Below are 21,346 nucleotides of genomic sequence, written 5' to 3'. Positions count from 1 at the left end.
CAAGGGGGCTTGGTGTGGTGGCTCACACCTGTAATCCCAGCACTTTGGGAGGCTGAGGTGGGTGGATTATTTGAGGTCAGGAGTTCAAGACCAGCATGGTCAACACGGTAAAACCCCGTCTCTACTAAAAATACAAAAATTAGCCAGGTGTGGCAGTGGGTGCCTGTAATCCCAGCTACCTGGGAGGCTAAGGCAGGAGAATCACTTGAACCCGGGAGGCGGAGGTTGCAGTGAGCTGAGATCGCACTACTGTACTACAGCCTAGGTAACAGAGTGAGACTCTTTCTCAAACAAAAAATAATTTAAAAAAAATTCAGGTAAAACTCATAACATAAAATTAACCATTTTAAGGTGTACAATTCAGCAACATCTAGAACACTTTCAGTGTTGTACAATCACCTTTATCTAGTTTCAAAACATTTCCATCATTCCAAAAGAACGTCCTATAAACATTAAGCAGTCACTCCTTATAGCAGTCACTCCATAAAGCTCTGAAATGCCCAGTTCTTGGCATTTTAGTTTTCTCTCTCCTTATTCAGCTGTTCTTGCCTGAGCATCACAGGACGCCAGCAGCTCCTGCAGAACAGAGTAGGTTAAACCTGCTAACCAGGTAGCCAGCTAAGGCAATGTCCAGCATATGAGTTCTGTTTCTACGGCTTTTATCTGTTTGGATCTTTCATATAAATGGAATCATCCAAATGTGACCTTTTGTGTCTGGCTTCTTACACTTAGCATACTGTTTTTGAGGTTGATCTATATTATATACAGCATGTATTAGTAGTTCATTCCTTTTTATGGCTGAGCTATATTCTATTGCGTGTATATCTCACATTTTGTTTACCCATTCATTAGGTGATAAACATTTGAGTTGTTTTCACCTTTTGGCTATTATAAATAGTACTGCTGTAAACATCCAGGTAATATAGGCATTTATTTGAGTATGAAAGTATTACTCTTTACATTGTGAAAATAGTAGACAAAACAAATCCAATATGCGTTGAAAAAATCTACCAAACTAGAAAAATACAGGGACATGTGATCATAGTATTAGCAAGTCACAAATTCAGAAGACAAAAAGGAAAAAAATTTATACCTCTGAATACCATGTAAGTAAAAAACTTAGGATATGGAAAAATACACAAAGTTCTCTTAGAAAGCATTAAGAAAACATACTTCATAGAAACTGCACAACTGAACAGTCAATTTACACAATAATCAGAGAAATAAACAAGGTACCATTTATTTGTCCAAATTGGGTAAATATAATAACAATGATAATATTCAATGCTAGCAAGAATGTGGAGAAAAAGATTCTCTAATATACTAATGAAATAAAAGTAAATCAATGTAATCTTTCTGGACAGTTTAAGAGCATCTGACAAAGTTTAAAATCTTATGACCCATCAAACCAATTTCTAAAGACACATAGGAACTACACTTTTAAAATGTGTATACAATGCAATAATGATGACTATGAAGTAATAATCATGATTACAGTAGCAGACAGTTAGCTAATGTTGAAAATGAGTCAGGCACTGGTCGAAGCATATACATATATTAACTCATTAAGGATCACTATAACCCTATGAGGTAGGGACTGTTAACTTCATTTTAAGAAGAGACTGAGACAGAGAGTTTAAGTAATCTGCTCAAGGTCACATAGTAAGTTAGTCATTGGGCAAAGATATGAACTCAGACAGTCTGGCTCTAGAATCCGTATTTTTAACTACACTAATGGCACAATTGGATAAAGAAGATATATATCAGGCAAATATTCACTGTAGCCTTGTTTTTAAAGGTAAAAATACATAAATTACTTAGACGTTTGGCAATAGGTAAATGTTTAAAATATGTACATTATATGTTCTGACTTAGGAGAGATGTTCATGATATATTGTTAAGTTGAAAAAATATAGAATACAATATATGACATGATCTTACTTTTGCATTAAAAATTCAATATACATATATGTTTGCTTAACTCTGGTAGTACACATAAGAAACTGTTACCACTTGGGATACAGTCAGGATGAAGAAATTATTTTACATTTTTAGCAATAAATACTCATTATAAATGTCAGGAAATGCATGAAAATAGACAAAATAATAATTGTAAAGGAGATTACCTATAATCAAAATGATCGTTTTGGTATACTTCAATATTCTTCTTGTACATAGTCATTTTTTCCCATAGAATTAGTATCAAACTATTCTGTAACTTTTTTCTTAACATAATAATAGTTATATTAAGTCCATTTAGATCTTAAATCTACTGATAATGCCTACTGTTATTCCCTGATTCAATTATAAATTAAAATAAGACGGTATTTTGGGGAAAAAACTAAATGTCTTACAATTTAATTACATCAATATTATTTCTGGAAATTACTACAATAATTTAGTCTTCTGACTAAATTACTATACTAATTATTACAGTAAAAATTTCTGTTTGACTCAAGATAATGGATTGTCAAAAAGAAGGCAATATGGTAAGTGGAAGTTGCTTGGACCTGAAGTCAGAAGAATCAAGTTCAGCTCACTTTGATTCTGGCAAGTTACTCAGTTATTTTCCAGTTTTTCTTCCTCATTAAAAAAAGGTGGGGAGGAGAGGACAACTGTCATTCAAGGTTCCCATGTGGATTAAATAACCACGTGAAGGGTCAGCAAAATGCTTAGGGCACAGGCCCTCTCTCTTTCTATATGTACTTAATATGAATAAGCTTGTCTATAAAAATAACCTAACTACAGAAACAAAAGATTTTTTAAAAAGTAAATTTTAATCCCAACAAACTCAGTTCTTTTGGCCATATGGAGAGTATAAAGCTCTGAAATTGTTGGGAATCCATAGAGAAAATAAACAACACGATCATATGATTATTTTTCTAAACATGTACAAACCAATAGTTACATAATACCTTTTAGAATCAAGTTAGCACTAAACACTGAGGAATCAGAATCCTTTTGGGAGGAAAAAATTTACTGGGTTATAATTTCTTTAAGAAATATCTATGGATGCCTATTTTGTGCAAGCAGTGTTTCAAACACTGAAAATAGTCTGCTGAATAGGCAGATATGGCTCTACCCTTCACGGAGTTGACAGTCTAATAGGAAAGAAAGGCAATAAACAAGTAAACAAATACATAAAATAATCATAGCATGTGATAGGTCCTATGAAAAATAAACAGGGGGTATAAAGTTTCAGATAAGGCAGCAAGAATAGGTTTTGAGATCTATTACACAATGGTGACTATAGTCAATAACAATGTACTGTATATTTCAAAATAAGAGTACATTTCAAATGTCTCATCTTAAAAAATGATAGGTGAGTTAGGGATAGATATGTTAATTAGCTTGATTTAATCATTCCACATTGTATATACGTACCAAAACACAACACTGTACTCCCAAATGTATACAATTATTATTTTTCAATCAAAAATACTACTAATAAAAAAGAATTAAAAACTTAAAAAGGGCATATAGTAAAGAATATTGGGAAGAGAGGAGACCTATTTTAGAAAGAATGGCAGAAAATAGCTGGGAGATTTCAGACACAGGAAAGAGCAACTGCAAATGCCTTAGTGTAGTCTAGGCATTACAATGAGAGCAAGGTGTTCTGGGGAAAAATTAGGTCTGAGGTAATGCTGGAAAGGTATAGTGGTCAGATCACATAAGGGCTTACATCCGAGCAAACAGTTTGGATTTTATTCTAAGTACAATGAAAAATCATTAAATGATTTAAATGGTATGTATAACATTTAAAATGTCATTCTGAATCCTGTGTACGATATGGATTCTAAAGATACAAGAATTGAAAGAAGAAGACCAGTAAGGAAACTATTACAGTAGCTCAGATAAGAAGTGAAGGTGGTGAGCGCCTAGAGAGGTAGGAGTACAGGTTGGGAAGAACAAATTAATTTACGTTGCATTTTTGGAGGTAAAATTGACAGGATTCCCCAACTGTTTGGATGTGATGATTAAGAAAATGTGAGGAATCAAGAATGCTTCCCCCATTTACGCTTGAGCAACTCAGTGGACAGAGGTAATATTTATTGAGACCGGGAAGACATAAAGGAAAATCAGAAGAGAATGTTGTCCTCAAAGCCTAGAGAAAAGTGTTTCATTAAGAAAGGATTGGTCAATTGCGTCAAGTGCCACTGAGGAATTCAAGTAAGATGAAGGCAGAAAAGTAAAACTACTACATTTGGCAACATGTCACTCCATGACGGGGGGCAGTTCCATCAGAGTAGAAGGGAAGAAAGTCATACTGCAGTGGGCTAAAGAGTGAATGGAAGGTGAGGAAGCGGTTCTCTCCTAAGAAGATAAGAGATATGGGGCTACAACTCAAGGGGAAGAGAGACAGGGCTAGGGAAGGGTTGAGTCAATGGCTGCTTTTATGTTTTTTGTTTGGTTTTTAAGATGGGATCTACCAAAGCAAGTCTGTTGATATGATCAATCCAAAGGAGAAGGTGAGACTGATGAACAGGAGGACTGGAGTCTGGTAGTACGAGGAGTGAATCGGATTCATACCTCACATCAGCACCTTATTTATAAGTAAACACACTCATATATGACAGACAAAAGACCCATAGCTCCAGGTTTCCTAGATGTTATTATTTATTTTTAAAGTTCGAGACAGGGTCTCACTTTGTCACCAAGCTGGAGTACCCTGGCACGATCATAGCTCATGGCAGCCTTGAACTCTTGGGCTCAAGCGATCCTCTTGCCTCAGCCTCCTGAGTAGTTAGGACAATGAGTGTTGGCCACCATTCCTGGCAAATTTTTAAGATTTTTTGTAGAGATAAAGTCTTGCTATAGCCCAGGCTAGTCTCAGAACTCCAGTGCCTTGTCCTCCCAAAGCACTAGAACTACAGGCATGAGCCACCGTGGTTGGCCTAGATGTATTTTTATACTTTATGGCTATGAAGATGACAGGATATTTAGAATCCTGTAAAGAAGAACACACAAACTGAGTTTTAAAGAAGAAAAAAAATATAAAACAACATACAATCTAAAATTACATGTAATTTTTTTACTGAGAAAAAAAAAAATAAACTGACCTCTCGTTTGTCTAATGCAGCATATTCAGCTTCTATTTCTTCAGCCTCAGGATCCCGTGAGAATACCATTTGAGATTCCAGATTGAGGGCCAAATCTTTGTGGTGTTGCTTTTCAGCACAATCACAAGGAGTATCTTTATTTTCATTCTCAGCAAACAAGTCTCCTCCATGTTTTACTAAAAGCTAAAAAAGTTTTTTTCAAAAACTTGCAACCACAGGTTTAAATAAGTTATTTCATGCTATTTTTAAAACATTAAAAATATAATAAAATTAACACAACAAAAATGCAACAGTATGTACAGTATGCATTTGAAATGACAAAAAAAAGGTATTTAGATACCAGTGGCTTCTGATTTTAAGATTAGTAATTCTTGTTTTTCAGTAATGAGTTCCTCTCGTTAAAAAAAAAATTTTAAAAACCCAAACCCAATTTTTTAAACTTCAGAAATTCTTAAGCATTTTGCTTAGTCCAAAAATAAAATTTGAAAAAGTTTATAGTTATTCAGTACTTTAAATTTGTTAATTTCTAATTTCTATAAATCTTTCTTAAACAAGGACACTGCTGATACTGTTAATTTAACTACTAACGTCTGGATGTCCTGGCATGGCAGACAAAAGTTTCATTCATTATCCAGTGAAACACTGAAATGAAATTAGGACGAGCAAGTCACTGAGGTAAAGCTGTTTTCGATATTCTTCAAAGGGACTAGCTACTGATAGCCACATTGGGAAGCTAAGTCTATCCATCTCTCTTTGACCCAAAGAAATCCCACCTTTAAAAACACATGGAATAGTGATTTGACTTGTTTAGTAATGAGGTTTCTGCTAGCTTTGCAGAAATTAAGTATGTTGTTATTAAGGGCTATAGGTACAAGTTTCCCATTATGTCTGCAAAGACATTAAGAAGGGCATGAATGCCAGGAGAGCCATATCTAAGACAACTCTAATGGACAGCCTGACAGTCACAGGATTATTTTTGTTTTTGTTTTTGAGACAGAGTTTCGATCTGTCACCCAGACTGGAGTGCAATGGCATGATCGCGGTTCACTGCAACCTGGGTTCAAGTGATTCTCCCGCCTCAGCCTCCCGAGTAGCAGGGATTACAGATGCCCGCCACCACGCCCAGCTAATTTTTGTATTTTTAGTAGAGATTGGGTTTCACCATGTTGCTTAGGCTAGTCTTGAACTCTTGACCTCAGGTGATCCACCCACCTTGGCCTCTCAAAATACTAGGATTACAGGCTTGGGCCACTGTGCCTGGCCATAGGATTCTTTTACAGGATTCAGTCATACTCATAATAATATAGTAGGTCACTATTTATTGTTTTCTAAACACTTTAAAGCACACACTCTCATTTAATATTAATAACCCCATATAACAGGGGTATTATTGTATCTCAGAATAGTTAAGTAGCTTGACTAACTAAAGTTACCCAGCCAGTAAGCAGTAGAACTGGGATCTGGACATGAGTTTGATCAAGTTTTTAACCATGACTGGAAACTATACTGACTCGTAAGTAGGTAGGCTAATCATATAAATCGAAGTTAAATGCATTCTGGGTCCATCTTGAAGTTCTGCCCAGACTCTTACTTATGATCTAAATATTAACACTTTTTAGAGATTTTCATTTTGCATGAGTTAATCAAAATGGTAGTTTCTTTTTATTTTCTTCCAAATAATTTTATCTTCTTTCCCTCCTCAACAAATACACAACCTTCCTATAAAGTTCTTCGGAACTGGAACCCTCACGGTTCTGCTACAGTCCTAAGAATCCTCACAAAACAAGGGGCTTATATCAATGCCAGATCTGGAAGCCATGGGCTAACTTGACAAGCCCCCTGGATTTGACTTTAGCTTCTTGCTCTAGCCAGAGGTATGCCTTAGAGCTAAGGTGGTTTCTAAGTTGTAAAAATAAGCAAACCACCCGAGACTATGAAATATAGACCTGCGGCCACAAAGCTTAAAATATTTATGATCTGGTCCTTTACAGAAAAATGTTTGCTAAGAACGGCTCTAAATTGTTATTCTGGCAGCCACCTTCTAGATTCCAAGAGCAAGGTCTTATCAGCTGCTACTTACCACCTAGACCCTTTTTAGTGCAAGTGTGGTCTGGGGACCAGTAGTATCTCCTGGGAATTTGTTAGAAATGAAGAATCTCAGCCTCATCCCCCAAACCCCTCCAAGCCCAGGCCTCTGAATCAAAATGTCATTCTGATCTCCAAGAGATTCTTTTTGCACATAAATGTTTGAGAAGCAATGAGCCTAAAGTACAACCAAAGTTGCCGTGGAAACTGATAAATCTATATTACCTAATTTATTCAATACTGGGAACTTGTAGTAAATCCAGAGACTTATCATATCCATAGCAGGATCTATTACTGTTTTTACCCTCTCTGTTTCACAGGTTACCAACACCTAAATACAAAATATACTATCTGTTCCTGACTGCTACAGAACTAAAGAGCTGACTTTATTCTTGAGTTCTCTATTTAGAGTCATAGAAAATTATTTCTAAAATGCATGCTGACATAACTTTCAAAATCAGGATTTGGTTTACTTTGCAACAGATATCACTATCACTGCACAAAAAAATAATAAATTTTAGAAAACAAGACAAATCATCTTTAACTTAATGCCCTAGTCTTCCTTAACAAAAGCAAAGACAACAAAATTAAAGAAGTTGTACCCTAACAGAATCTTGGTAAGGGGAACCTTATTAAAAGGATATGCCAGAATGTGGACTTCACTCATTGGGGGGTTAAAAAATGTGTTTGAAGAGGGGATGTGTGAGAAGTCATTGTTGAAGGTAACTGCTGACCATTCTTAGAACTTGAGTGAGAATGACTGGTAAACTATCTTTGCAAGGTATTCCCTAATGAGTTTGACTGCAGTTGGGGTGAGGGAACCATAAAGACCTGTATCTCATTGCTGCAATTTGGTACCTGTAGAGAAACTCATAATCAATTATGAAATGGGAGGATCCATGTTTGTAGCATTAGACTTGGCTATGAAAATCCACCTGTAGGTTACCTTGGCATGGAAGATAGCTGACAGCAATAATGCCCCACATTGAGGAGAATGTGTTAAAAAGTACTTCAGCTTGCTGACTTTTAGGGCATAAAGTCAGGAACACCAGTAAGTAAAAAGATGCATTAAGGGGAGATAGCTGCCGAAGTGTTGTGGAATAAACTTAGGTGTCTTAATTTGACAAAATAGAAAGTTATGTCTGGTTCTGAAGAATACTTTTTAAATGCTTCAACCAAAGCATCCAACTAAGTATCTGCTTTCCCAGTCTCAAATTAGCTAAGGAGGACTTAATAGGAGGACTGAATGTTTTACTTAAATATGGTTTTAAGCCTATCTTGGTGCACATAAAATGTTCTACCTTAAAAGAAACCAAATTATCATGATCACAATATATCTGTTCTTCTATTCTGCCTTTCTTTCCATTCACAGTTCCAGAGGAAGAGGGAGAGGGGGCTTTAAGAGAGGTAACCCCTACTATTCAAGACAAATCCTACTCCATCCCTTTGATCACCCTCTAAATGGGTGGTGACTCTGGATTGACTTACTCAGGATCATAACTTAATCCTGCTATCTCCTTCTAGTTACTTTCCTAAAAATTTTCTATCTTTCTTGGCCTTCACATTTCTCAAATTAGTTATTGATACCAACTGTCTCTCAATTTCCTCAGCAAATGACTCAATTATGCGCAGGAATCTGATTTCTGCCTGGACTATGTTACTGAAACAATATTCCAGAAAGTCATTAATACCTCTTAACTCTCAAATCCATCAGCGTTTCTCAGTCCCCCAATTCCTTTACTTTTCTGCAGCACATCACAAGATTGACCAGCTCCTCTCCTTGAAATTCTTCTCTTGCATCTTTGACATTGTATCATCTTGGTTCTTTTATTTCTCTATTTTTTTGTGTTTCCCTCATAGGCACTACTTCTTGTTCTCATCTCTTTGAACACTGGCATTCTTCAAATTGATGCTGCGACTTTAACTCTGTTATTTTATCTATAACCTAAAGTCTTTCCCTTGCTTCTCTCCTCTATACATTATCCTGCTTTTAATTGTTAACTTTATGTAGGTAAACTCAATTCTAAATTCTAAATGAGTGTCTATATTCTTTATTCCCTAACACTTTCATCATAATTGTCAACAGCCTGCCTATCATTTCATGTAGATAAGCTAGGATGTCAATATCCAGCCTTCTAAATGAAAACTCAATATATTCTCCCTTCCTTTCAACCAATTCCTACATTTCACCTCACTTTCCAATGTCTGTTCACTGTTAGCAGGCTTTGAAGTCGCTCGGGCTCAAAACCATGTCCATGTTATTTAAAAATAAAGTTAATTAATTTTACTCTAATTATAGATGTGACAGCAGGTATAGAGAATGTACACAAATAAAAAAGAGAATTATATCATCTAAAGAGAGCTCACTATTGTCAATATTAAACATTATAGAGCCTCCATCCTTTTTTTTTTAACCTTTCTTTCCCTTGCTTTCTTATTATCAACTGACTGAGTCACCAAAGGCTAACAGTTCTTCACAATGTCCCTGGCATCTGCCTCATTATTTCCATCTCCAGTACCACCACACAAACCCAGATGCTTTGTCAGTTCACACCAGAATTAGCGCATTAATCTTCTAACTCCTATCACTCCTTCTAATACATTGGTTCTCAACTTACCAATGTCTGGGGTCCCCTCTCACAAATTTAAATTTTATTAGTCTGAGATTTCTGTGTAGTCACGCTTAGAACTACTGTTCCAGCACAAATGTTTTCAAACTGTGTAAGAATTATCTGGGTAGCCCGATAGTCACATTAGGTGGATCTGGAGAAGGGACTGTAAGACGTATGTATACTTTTTACAGGTGATTCCAATATAGGCAGCCCACAAATTATGCCCCAAGCCAGGGTTCTCAAGCTTTAAATAAGAATCCCTTTGGGATTTTGTTAAACTAGATTCAAATTTGGTTGGTCTTGGATGGAGCTGAGATTTTGCATTTCCAACAAGTTCCCAGGTGATTGATGCCAATGCCAGTCTGAGGACGATTCTTTTGAGTAGCAAGGCTTTAAGAAATACTGCTTTGGAAGTACGCCATTCAAATCTATTGTACATTACAACCATCAGGCTAATCTCATCATATATGCTTTCATAATATCACTCTCCGATTAAAAATTCTTTTTTTTTTTTTTTTTTTTTTGGAGACAGGATCTCGTTCTGTCACCCAGGCTGGAGTACAGTAGCATGAGCACGGCTCAATCTGCATATGTCTGAGACCTACAACAGTGCTTCTCAAACTCTGCCATGCAAATAATCACCAGGAGAACTGGCTAAACATTTCTGCAATCTATTCCCAGAGATACAAGTTCAGAATGTGAAGGTCTGGTTGGGCCAATAATTTGTTAATTATAACAAGTTGTCAGAACTGATGCTGCAGGTCTGAGAGCCACATTTTGAATAGCCTCCTCCAAATACTTAAACTGAAATATTACCCACTCCAATCTTACTACTACCCATGAAACCTTCCAGGATATGTAAAACTAAAATTATCTCTCCTTCCCTTCAATACCTGTAACAGTCACTGCCTAGTTAATATAGGCCTTAGCATCGTAACATTTGAGGGACAATAATGAGATCACAACTATCTTGATTAAAAATTAGAAAACAGAGGCCCAGACAGGCAAAGTTACTCAGCTGCTGAACCGGGAATATAATTCCTGTATTCTTTATACAGTTTTAAAACTCTAGGTGCTAAAAACACAATATAATTAGGTAATATTCTTCAGTCTGACCTGTGAATGGTTTTTATGACTTTTCAATGAAATGTGAAATGCTCTGATAGCTGCCAAAGTGTCAAACAGGCCCTGTAGCTGTAAAGGAAAATGTGTGACTTACCATCTTTGGTTTCATAGTGACCTCTATTTGATCTGACATGAAGCAGCTACACTTAAAACTCTGAATAAGCAAGTAGGGCACAGGTGAGTAGGAAATATCTAAGATAACACTCATTTAAAAAAAATTCTTTTCACAAAGAGTAAAGCACCATCAAGAACAACCCCTGTCGCATTCACCATTTACTGAATCACTACTACAGGTTAAGCACTAATGGAAACATTATGAGGCCTAATGACTAGGGTTGCTCTATGGAAGTCTACCAAAGGAAGAAATATCACTGGATGTTTTACTAAGCCATGCTAATAGACCTAACCCACCACCCCTCTCAAGTCCATTCCTGTTTCCAAGTAGAAAACAAAAACTCTCAGCAACTAAGAACAGTATATTATTTATTAAATTTTTGTCAGACTTATGTTTTAATGGAGCTTTATTTTTGTGTACTGAGTATCCATTACATGGTACTTTTTAAGTCCTTCGTATAACTGAAGCTTATAGGACCTGTTACATATTGATAATGTCATTTTATGTATTTAAAATAAGCTTCAAGTATGGAGTCATCTTAGGCCAAATCAAGCCTGCTGCCTGTTTCTGTATAGCCCACAAACTAAAAACAGTTTTTACATTTTCAAATGGTTGAAAAGAACAAATAGAATTATTTCATGACATATGAAAATTATAAGCAATTCAAATGGTGATGTCCATAAATAAAGATTTATTAGAACACTGCCATTCTCTTTTGTTTCTGTATTGTCTGTGGCTGCTTTCAGGGTACAATGTCAGAGTTGCCTAAAATATTTACTTTCTGGGCTTTCACAGAAAAAAGTTTGCTGACCTGTAAATAATTTTTAGAATATTAAATAAAATTAGAATTTTAGGTGCTTTATTTATAGTCTGTCCTTAATGTTTATCATATAAGCATTTCCAATTTCCAAACAATTGTAGACTATTCCTCTGTGTTATTTTTATCTCACAAATAATTTAGAATAATTAATTTGTGAAACTCCAGGATTTTCTGTGTAAGGGAGTTCTGAAAAATATGCCAAAGTGAGGATTCAACACAAAGCACTTGATGTTAGAAAGTGGCCACAGAAGTAAACAGAGGAACTGGTCCAAAGAGACAGAGGTCTACTCTGCCATGGGTAGTATGAGTTTGATGTAATTAAAAAAAAAAGAGGGAGACCCAAGGTAAGTGCAGGTATCAATACTGGATAAGCAGATAATGGCAGCATCATTAATAGAATCTAGAGTCAAGAATCAAGCACTAGTGAAGTCTCTACTGGGTAGAAAAGAAGATTAGTACACTTTTTAAAATGCTGAATTTGACAGATTGTTGGATATCCATATGAGGAAGTCAACCAGGCAACAATACAGCATGAAGAAGTTCAGAGAAGTCAGGTCTAAGCATCAGTGACACAGATAACCAATACAACTCTCTACATACCGTGTGATACCTTCACACCTGGAGGTTCCCTGAAGAACTCTATAATTAAAGGGTTTTAATTTTATGTTCTCTCTGTGTATGTGTGTGGGGGCACTTATTACAGAACATAATTATTACAGGGAGATGGGGAAGTTTTAAAATAAATATTTTATTTCTATGGTACAAAATAATGAGCTATAAGAAACTGTTTAAATTATTAAATGCCAACGATGACTTCATCATCTCTATCCTTAAATAAATATACCAGGGAGAAAAACATTTTCAACAACTAGAGAAGATATACTTCCACAGATGTAGTTAAGAAACAGGTTGGCCCTAACAATGGGAAAAAAGATAATCTCTTTGATCTTAAAGGCTAGACACTAAAAATGGGATATATTTTACTGCAATAACAGGCTAATAGAGAATTTGTGTTAAAAGGAATCTTCCAAATAAATCTAAGATCATCTATTCCAACCACCCAAGAGGAAACTATTACAGTAGCTGAGTGACACATGCAAGGTTCCAGACTGTTACTCTGAGGACCAAGACTACAAATCAATGCTCCCTCCACCATATAATCTCTTAGTCTCATGAAACATTAATAAATATCTGATGACACTCTTTCATTCAACCCAAACCTTTATATCATGCTTAGTACCAATGAGCACTATAAACATTAGAAAGCATTATACAAATGTTAGTTATTATAACTATTATTCTTACAGCCAATGACTAAAAGTAATGATATAAAGAGATAAGTTTAGAAAAAAAAATTTTAAATTAACCATGATAGTAAACTTTGTAAGAGACATCTAAGCCTTTCCTGTTCATCATAGTAGTATGATACCACCTGAAAATAACTAGAGACTCATACTAAGAATTAAGTTGTACAGTTAAACAGGTCACATATTTTAATGTATAGTCAGTCCTCTCTATCTGTGGTTTCCACATCCTTAGATTCCACATCCCTGGATTCAACCAAAAGCAGGTAAAAAATATTTGGAAAACAAATAGGGATGGTTGTGTCTATACTGAACATCCACGTTTTTTTCTTGTCATTATTCCCTAATGACACTTATATTGTACTAGGTATTATACGTAATCTAGAGACAATTTAAAGTATAAGGAGGATGTGTGTAGGTTATATGCAAATACTGTGCCATTTTCTATAAGGGATTTGAGCATCTGTGGATTTTCGTATCTGCAGAGAGTCCTGGAACAAATCTCCCTTGGATACCAAGTGACAACTGTATTTATTGTATGCACTTGTACAAGAAAAAAAAATAAGGCTTCTGGAGATAGTTAATATATGCTTCCCTGAGAAACTCTACTGGTTTAATTAGCAGTATGCATAATAAAAAATAATTAAGGGCCTAAGGCTGGACAAGAGTATATATAATCAACTATATATAAGAGATTAAAGATAAGCTTTATCTGAATAAAATATGCTGAAATGTTATAAAAACCAGAATAAATATAAGGTATTTATAGGGCTCCTTTTAGAATGTTTTATATTTAATATTAAGTCAAAGAGCTCTTCTAAATACAGAAAATGAAAACAGTCATCAAATATTGTGGTATATGTGATGTGATATGCTGATAGGTCAAAAAGTTAAAGCACACACACACACACATTCACATGCTCACGCATACATAAGCAAATTGTCAGGCCTGCCAGATAGTACAGTATAAACCAGGCACTAATTTCTTTCACTGAGCAAAAAATAACGCTGGTAAAAACACCACTCTCAATTTTTTGAACAATTTAATAAGTATGTCATTGTCAACATACTTTAAAATCAACAACTACTAAAGCAATGCTTACAAAGTTGGAAGATATTAAAGCATTTAATATAATATATATTTTTTATATATATATATATATATTTTTTTTTTTTTAAAGATGGAGTCTCGCTCTGTTGCCCAGGCTGGAGTGCAGTGGTGCCATCTTGACTCACTGCAACCTCTGCCTCCCATGTTCAGGCAATTCTCCTGCCTCAGCCTCCCAAGCAGCTGAGACTACAGGCGCCTGCCACTACGCCTAGCTAATTTTTGTATATTTAGTAGAGATGGGGTTTCACTGTATTGGCCAGGCTGGTCTTGAAATCCTGACCTTGTGATCTGCCAGACTTGGCCTCCCAAAGTGTTGGGATTACAGGCGTGAGCCACCACACCTGGCCTATTTAAAATATTTAAGAGCATTATTGCTACTATCCAGAAAAATCTACTTTCTACTCCAGTCCATTTGAGAAATATGATGCAGTCCCATCAATAATGGTGAGTCATTATAGCAGGAATTCTTCCACAACAGGTAAACATAGGACAATGTACAGAGAAGCTTGTGTAAAAAGCCTTAGGAATTCTGCTATTAGTCCCCTACCCTCCAAATCCTAGGAGATTCCTCCACCACAGTGAATCAATGTTAGAAAACATCATGGCCAGGTTTGGTGGCATGTGGGTGCCTGTAGTTCTAGCTACTCCAAAAGATGAGGCAGGGAGATCGCTGAACCCCAGGAGTTTGAGACCAGCCTGGACAACATAGAGAGACCCTGTCTCTTAAAACAAAAAAAAAGCATTGCTTGAAAAATAGTTTCAAGTTAATGACCATCACTAACTAATGGGTAAAGGTTATACAAACTCAATGAAATGACTAAGACTCTAAAAGATTAACAAGTATCACAAACATTAGCAATAAACAAAAGATAAGATCACAAGCATATTAGAAATGCAAGAACTGACACTTCAGATATCCTGAAAAATAATATGTGATGGTAATCTTCTAATATAAGAAAATGAATATTCATATTTTTGGCATACTGATCTACTTAGAAGTCTAAAGTATACATGAACAACATTAAGGAAACAAGAAATTTTCAGGTATATTTTAATCTGATTATGATAATTGCTTTTCCAATAAAGGTATATACTTTTAGTAATAAAGATACTCTGTAATCCAGTCTAATACGCTTCTCACACATACTTACACACATCTATGCAAAAGAACTTCTATGAGATATGTAAGGATGGATATGAATGTTGGTAGCTGAGAAAAACCTATTCTGTTTTATGTATGGTAGTGACGATACTATATAATGATTTCTTAACTTAGTTAAGATCTCATATGCGCGATTTTATCTAATTTGTTGTTAAATATTTTGTATATATAATGTTATATATTTATAAATGAAATATATATGGAAAAATTACAACATAATATAGTATGTATTCAGGAGCACTTTAACGCAAATTAAACAGAAAAATACATGTTTTAAAATTCCAAGTGATTTTAAAAAGACTCCAATAAATGTATTCGTTAATATTTATCTGTTGCTTAGTGAGCTCTTCAATTCTACATAAACTATAGGTCTCACTTGCCAAAAATTTGCTATACTCAACATGTATAAATTTTATAAATTGGTGACCAAAAAAATCAGGAAAAAAGCAGAATATATTTCTACTATAACTATGACTCTCAATATGATAGTGCTTAATTGATGACCAATATCTTAAGAGATATTAACAAATTTTTAATTGCTCTTGACTCCACTTCATTACAAAGGTGATTGTTCACCTGTGGGGCTTTCTCCCTCACTAAAACAACGAAATAACTTTATTTAAAAGAGGCCCTTGGCCGGGCGCAGTAACTCCCACCTGTAAACTCAGCACTTTGGGAGGCTGAGGTGGGCGGATCACAAGGTCAAGAGATTGAGACCATCCTGGCCAACATGATGAAACCCCGTCTCTAGTAAAAATCCAAAAATTAGCTGGGCGTGGTGGTGCGTGCCTGTAGTCCCAGCTACTGGGGAGGCTGAGGCAGGAGAAGCTCTTGAACCGGGAGACAGAGGTTACAGTGAGCCAAGATCACTCCACTGCACTCCAGCCTGGCAAAACAGCAAGACTCCAACTCAAAAAAAAAAAAAAAAAAAAAAAGAGGCCCTTTATTTAAGAGTCTTTTAGAAGACAAAAGAGAAAAAAAAAGACCAAATTACTAAGATAAAAAAAAAAAAAAATACTGACAATTACATATTACCTGGATACACATTTTACAAGGCAGAATATTTAAAAAAAAAAGAAAAGAAAAGTTTACCTCTACACAGGCTTTCATCCCTGAGGCAGCAGCATAGTGCAAGGGTGTGTTTTTTTTGTTATCAACAGCATCAATAGCTGCTCTCTCATATTCACCCTGGTCAAGTTTTGCTCCTTTCCATTTTAAGATCATCTGCAGACAATCTGCTCTTCTGAAATCATCTTCTGTGGGGCGTGCCAAGCGAGGATGAAGGGCTCCTTCAGATATCATAATTTGAGGTCCCATACACAACAAATGCATAGATGTTTCATTGTGCACATTCCGTTTATTTGGATTTCCATCTCTACCAAGAAAAGTCCTAAAATGGAGAGGAAGGGAAAAATAAAGGATGAAAATCACTTATTTTCTACCTTGAAATACATTGAAGATAACACATTTAAAAGATAAACTCTACTTCTAAGCTAATAATCCAATTTATACTGAAGGCCTGGTTTACAACAGCTTGAATGATTAATTCTTAGTTTTAAAAAACTCTATTCTAGAACAACAATACTAAGAAAAATAAACGTAAATATCTTTATACTACTTGCGAATTAAAGGGGAGGGAAAGGAAGGGAAAAGGAAGAAAAAAGGAAGATGAGAAATGTAAGGGGTGAGGAATGGACAGGAAAAGAAAACACTGATAATTTACAGATTAATGTCAATTATATAGATGCCTAAGGGTGTATTAAGCATTGCACACTAATTTTTAATTCTTCCTTTATTGCTCTGATCTTTTGTTGCATACATAGTTATTTAATAGTGACAACTACTATATCAGTGGCAACTAATTTAAGGACAGAAAGTAATACGTAAACCTGAGACTAAATCTAGAGAAAATTTTCTCCACCAAGGTCATCAGCTAACCTTTAAAATAATAAGGATTATATTTACAGTGTCTTAATCTGCTTGAGTTATTACAAAAATACCATAAACTGAATGGCTTATAAACAAGAAACACTTATTTCTCACAGTACAGTTCTGCACACTGGTAAGTCCAATATTAACGTGCCAGGCGATTCAGTGTCTGGTAAGGGCTCGTTCCTCAGAGGCCTTCTCATTGTGTTCTCTCACATGGTGGGAGGGGCAACTACTCCCACCATGTCACTGTGCACTACTCCCATTCCTTAGGGCTCCAACCTCATGATCTAATTACCCTCCAATGCCCCATTCAGACCACAGCACACAGTATAATACCTTCTGAGGGGAGCTGTGGTTAGATCTAGAAGACTAAGATCTAATTCCACGGTGAGTGTTTATCTCAAAGACAGGTCTAGGTAAGTTGCCTTTACTATTGCCAAACCCAGATCTAAGAGTTGTGCCTAGCTCCTAAAATGAGTCACAGGATTAACAGTTGAGTTAGAAAAGGCAAGGGAAGGGATTCAACCCTGGAGCCTCCAAAAATAATGCAGCCTTGCCAACACCTAGAGTAGTCCAGTAGAACGATTATAGTCTTCTGAACCCCAGAACTGTAAGAATTGTATTGTTTTAAGCCACTAATTTGTGACACTTTGAGACAGCAGCAATAGGAAATTAACTCAGCAAGGAACCCTGAAAATATCAATCTGGGATGTTATATAGTAAGCCTTGTATTAACAGACCTCTTCCTCTCTGGACACCAGAAGGTGGGGTGGGCTGGGGCAGGGTGGTGGTTGGGAGGAAGAATCTATCCCTGAGTAAAAGCAAATTTTCCTAGGGAAAAGATAAGACTAGTGTCTCTGAGTTTTACAACTTAGGGAATACTTCCGTGGTCTAGAGGATCATCCACTCCTCACTCCCTTCAAATGTAAATACATATCTCAAAGGCAGTAAGTCTCTCTGGAGTCCTCAACGTCTATTCAGCGATAATTTAATTTCCAGAGCTAATTTTTTAGTCCAGGTTCCAAGTTTTAGTAAACTTTGCTCAGGTTTTCTCTACATGCTTATTTTCTCTACAGCTCCACGTAGCCTTTATGGTCTTCTGATGCCGGCAGTACACTCCAATACTTGCTCAATTTGGTTTCCCAGGAACTGATTCAGGCCACTTAAGCAAACCCAACACTACTTAGAAGCCTCTTTACACTAGGCTCCCCTCGTTCAGTCTGTCACTCTTTTGTCTTCATACAGCATCCTAATTCTATAACTCATTACATTTTATCATACTTTCTTACCTTTCTGTTCCCTTCTCCCAAATAGTTTATAGGCTTTTAAGGCAGGGCTTATAAATTCTGTTCTTTCTTGAATCCCCAACAGTGTCTCATACACAGCAAATTCATGCCATAATTTTGATAAATGAATTGGATGCATATTAAACTTTCATGATCCAGATCAGTGACATGGGATTGGAGATCTCTTGAGCCAGTAGTGCAGCACATTGGTTAAGAACGTGGTCCCCGACTGCTAGGTTCTAATCCTAGTTCTGTCATTTTCTAGCTGTGTCACCTTGGGCAAGTTACATAATAGCTCATAACAACTAATATATGATTTCACATCCTTTGACTGAGTAAAACTGCTCCTGAGAGTTTACCTTAAGGGAAATAAATAAAAATTTATAGAAACAAAGAAAATCAATACAGTGTTACTTTGAACAGAAAAATTTGGAAATCACTTAAGCGTTTAATAATAGAAATGGGAAACATAAATCTGATATACAATAGAAAATTATGGTTATTTAAAGTCTATCCACGAGTGTTATAGCTAAGTGGAAATATAAGAATAGAATTCCCTTTCCCTTCTCAATCTTCTGAATATATATGGATAAAAACTAGAAGGGAAGATGGAATAATTCTAACATTTGTTTAGGGGAGGCAACATTTGATATGGGTAATTTTTTTATACAGCCATAATGTTGCTTAATAGTTAAAATATATATTTTCCCTATGTCAACTGCTGATAATAAAATTCCCAATCATATTTCCTTGTATTTATGATTGAATTACAGTGGATAGCCAAAATTAAAACCATACTCTAAAACGTATTCAAGATTAATACCTCTTCTACGAGGTATGATTGACAAAAAAAGATTTCACTTTCTTAAAAATTTAATTAAGAAAGAAATTATTAAAGTTAATTCCGATTCTGTAAATACCCTGTACATAATCACATTTATCTAGCCTTTCTTACCCCATTTCCAATATATCAATTATTCTCTTATTTAGCTCAGGAGAGTTCAGGTTCTTATCACAAAGAAATTTAAGGTAAATTGAGAGGATGTCAGTTGATATGGAAGGACCAATCTCACTCTCTCTAGTATTAAATGTCTCTAGATCCTCCCCATATAGAGAAGAGAATGAGACACTCTCTTGCCAATCTGCCAGGCTCATTAATCAAACCAAACACACAGAGTGTATTATTCTGAAGTAAAAGTATTAAAATAACTTCTTTATACATATTTACTCAAGAAAGAGTCTCAAATTATTAGACACAGTAGGATATCTGCATAAATATTTCATGCTAGAACTATTTAATAAATTGAATAATTTTATTGATTCCTGTCATCTGTTTAAATTCAAAGGAGACTCTTCTTAAATTTACATAAATGTATAAATAGAATAATGAGTACAAAATTGATATGTATGTTTTAGACCCCGTTCTGTAACTATGTTAGTAGTTAAGGATTTTTTTTTTTTTAACTACTAGCATATGAAGTTAATTCTGGAACAGGGATAGGAGATAATTAACAGGAAGGTGGGGTAGGGAAAACATTAACCTGGGGAAAAAAATCCATCCCTTTCATGTGACCCTAATAACCCATCCAGGAGCCACGTGTTTTTTCTAGATTCTTTCACTGTTAATTCTCAAGCAGCCAGTTTATAGCTGTTACCTCTATTTCTTCTACATTCATTCTCCACTTCAATATGACCCTATTCTTATCACTACATGGAAGTTTCACTCTCTCATGTAACCAGCAATTTCCTAAGAGCTAAATTATTCATCATTGTCCTTAATTTTTGTTCTACACTTTAAATTGTCAATTGCTTCATTCACCTCTTGACCTTTCTATTACCTTGGCTTCCATAATCACACTTTTTCAATAATCCTCTTAATTTTTTTCAGTACAACTTCTCTTTTACCCATGATGATGGCTCTAATTCCTACCCCATTACTGGAAGTAAGTTTCAGTTATTAACCCCCATGTTCTTCTCCACACACATTCTCTTCTTTCAGAGAGTCCATCCACTCTGAAAGCCATTTCTCTTTCAATGGTTTATGTGAATACACTTTGTAAATTGGGAAGTATGACCAGAACCCAAATGACAGGCAGTAGTGGCAGAATCACAGATTTCCCTCAAAGGGTTTCTACTATAGATTGAGTATCCCTAATCCAGAAATCTGAAACGCTTCAAAATCTGAAATGTTTTGAGTGCCAATGTGACTCTCAAAGAAAATGCTCATTTGAGCGTTTAGATTTCAAATTTTTGCATGTGGGATGCTCAACTAGGTAAGTGTAATGCAAATATTCAAAATCCAAAGAAATCTGAAATCTGAAACAATCTAGTCCCACTCATTTTGAATAAGAAATGCTCGATTTGTGTTACTTCTGTGATAATTCTTAATGCTCTATCATCCTATATGACTTCTCATCTGACCCCATACCATATTCTCACATCTTATAGGCCTCTTTCTCTTGCACTCATACTCAACTGAACTCTCTCTGAAGTAACTGTCTATTCTCCCAGAACCTCAATTTCTTGCAATAACTCTTTTTATTCCACCAGACATATATACTTAAACCTTCAGTTCCTCTGAAATATCCTCTTTCATGCAACATTGACTGAGCACTCATTATTGGCTAGGTACTATTCTAGAAGTTAGGGATATTGTAAAGAAAACAGATAAAGTCTCTGCTCTTATGGGGTTTGCATGCAAGATAAGGGGAGTTGGGGAGAGGAGACCTGTATT

General features: G+C 35.6%; 1 protein-coding gene across 9 annotated transcripts in view; it reads right to left on the bottom strand.

The window, feature by feature from the left end:
• The window catches only part of ANKIB1 (ankyrin repeat and IBR domain containing 1), a 154,859-nt gene that overhangs the window by 67,656 nt on the left and 65,857 nt on the right, over positions 1-21,346 (bottom strand). For all 9 annotated transcript variants that reach the window (XM_050782840.1, XM_050782835.1, XM_050782834.1 and 6 more), the window contains 2 exons: positions 16,487-16,784; positions 5,061-5,243 (listed from right to left, as the gene is read on the bottom strand). In XM_050782840.1, the coding sequence (XP_050638797.1) occupies positions 5,061-5,243; positions 16,487-16,726 (423 nt within the window). In that variant the 5' untranslated portion in view covers positions 16,727-16,784. The remainder of the gene's footprint in view (positions 1-5,060; positions 5,244-16,486; positions 16,785-21,346) is intronic.

The sequence above is a fragment of the Macaca thibetana genome, chromosome 3 (genome assembly GCF_024542745.1).
Source record: "Macaca thibetana thibetana isolate TM-01 chromosome 3, ASM2454274v1, whole genome shotgun sequence".
Classification (NCBI taxonomy): Eukaryota; Metazoa; Chordata; class Mammalia; order Primates; family Cercopithecidae; genus Macaca; species Macaca thibetana.
This window is presented reverse-complemented; position numbering and strand designations above follow the sequence as displayed.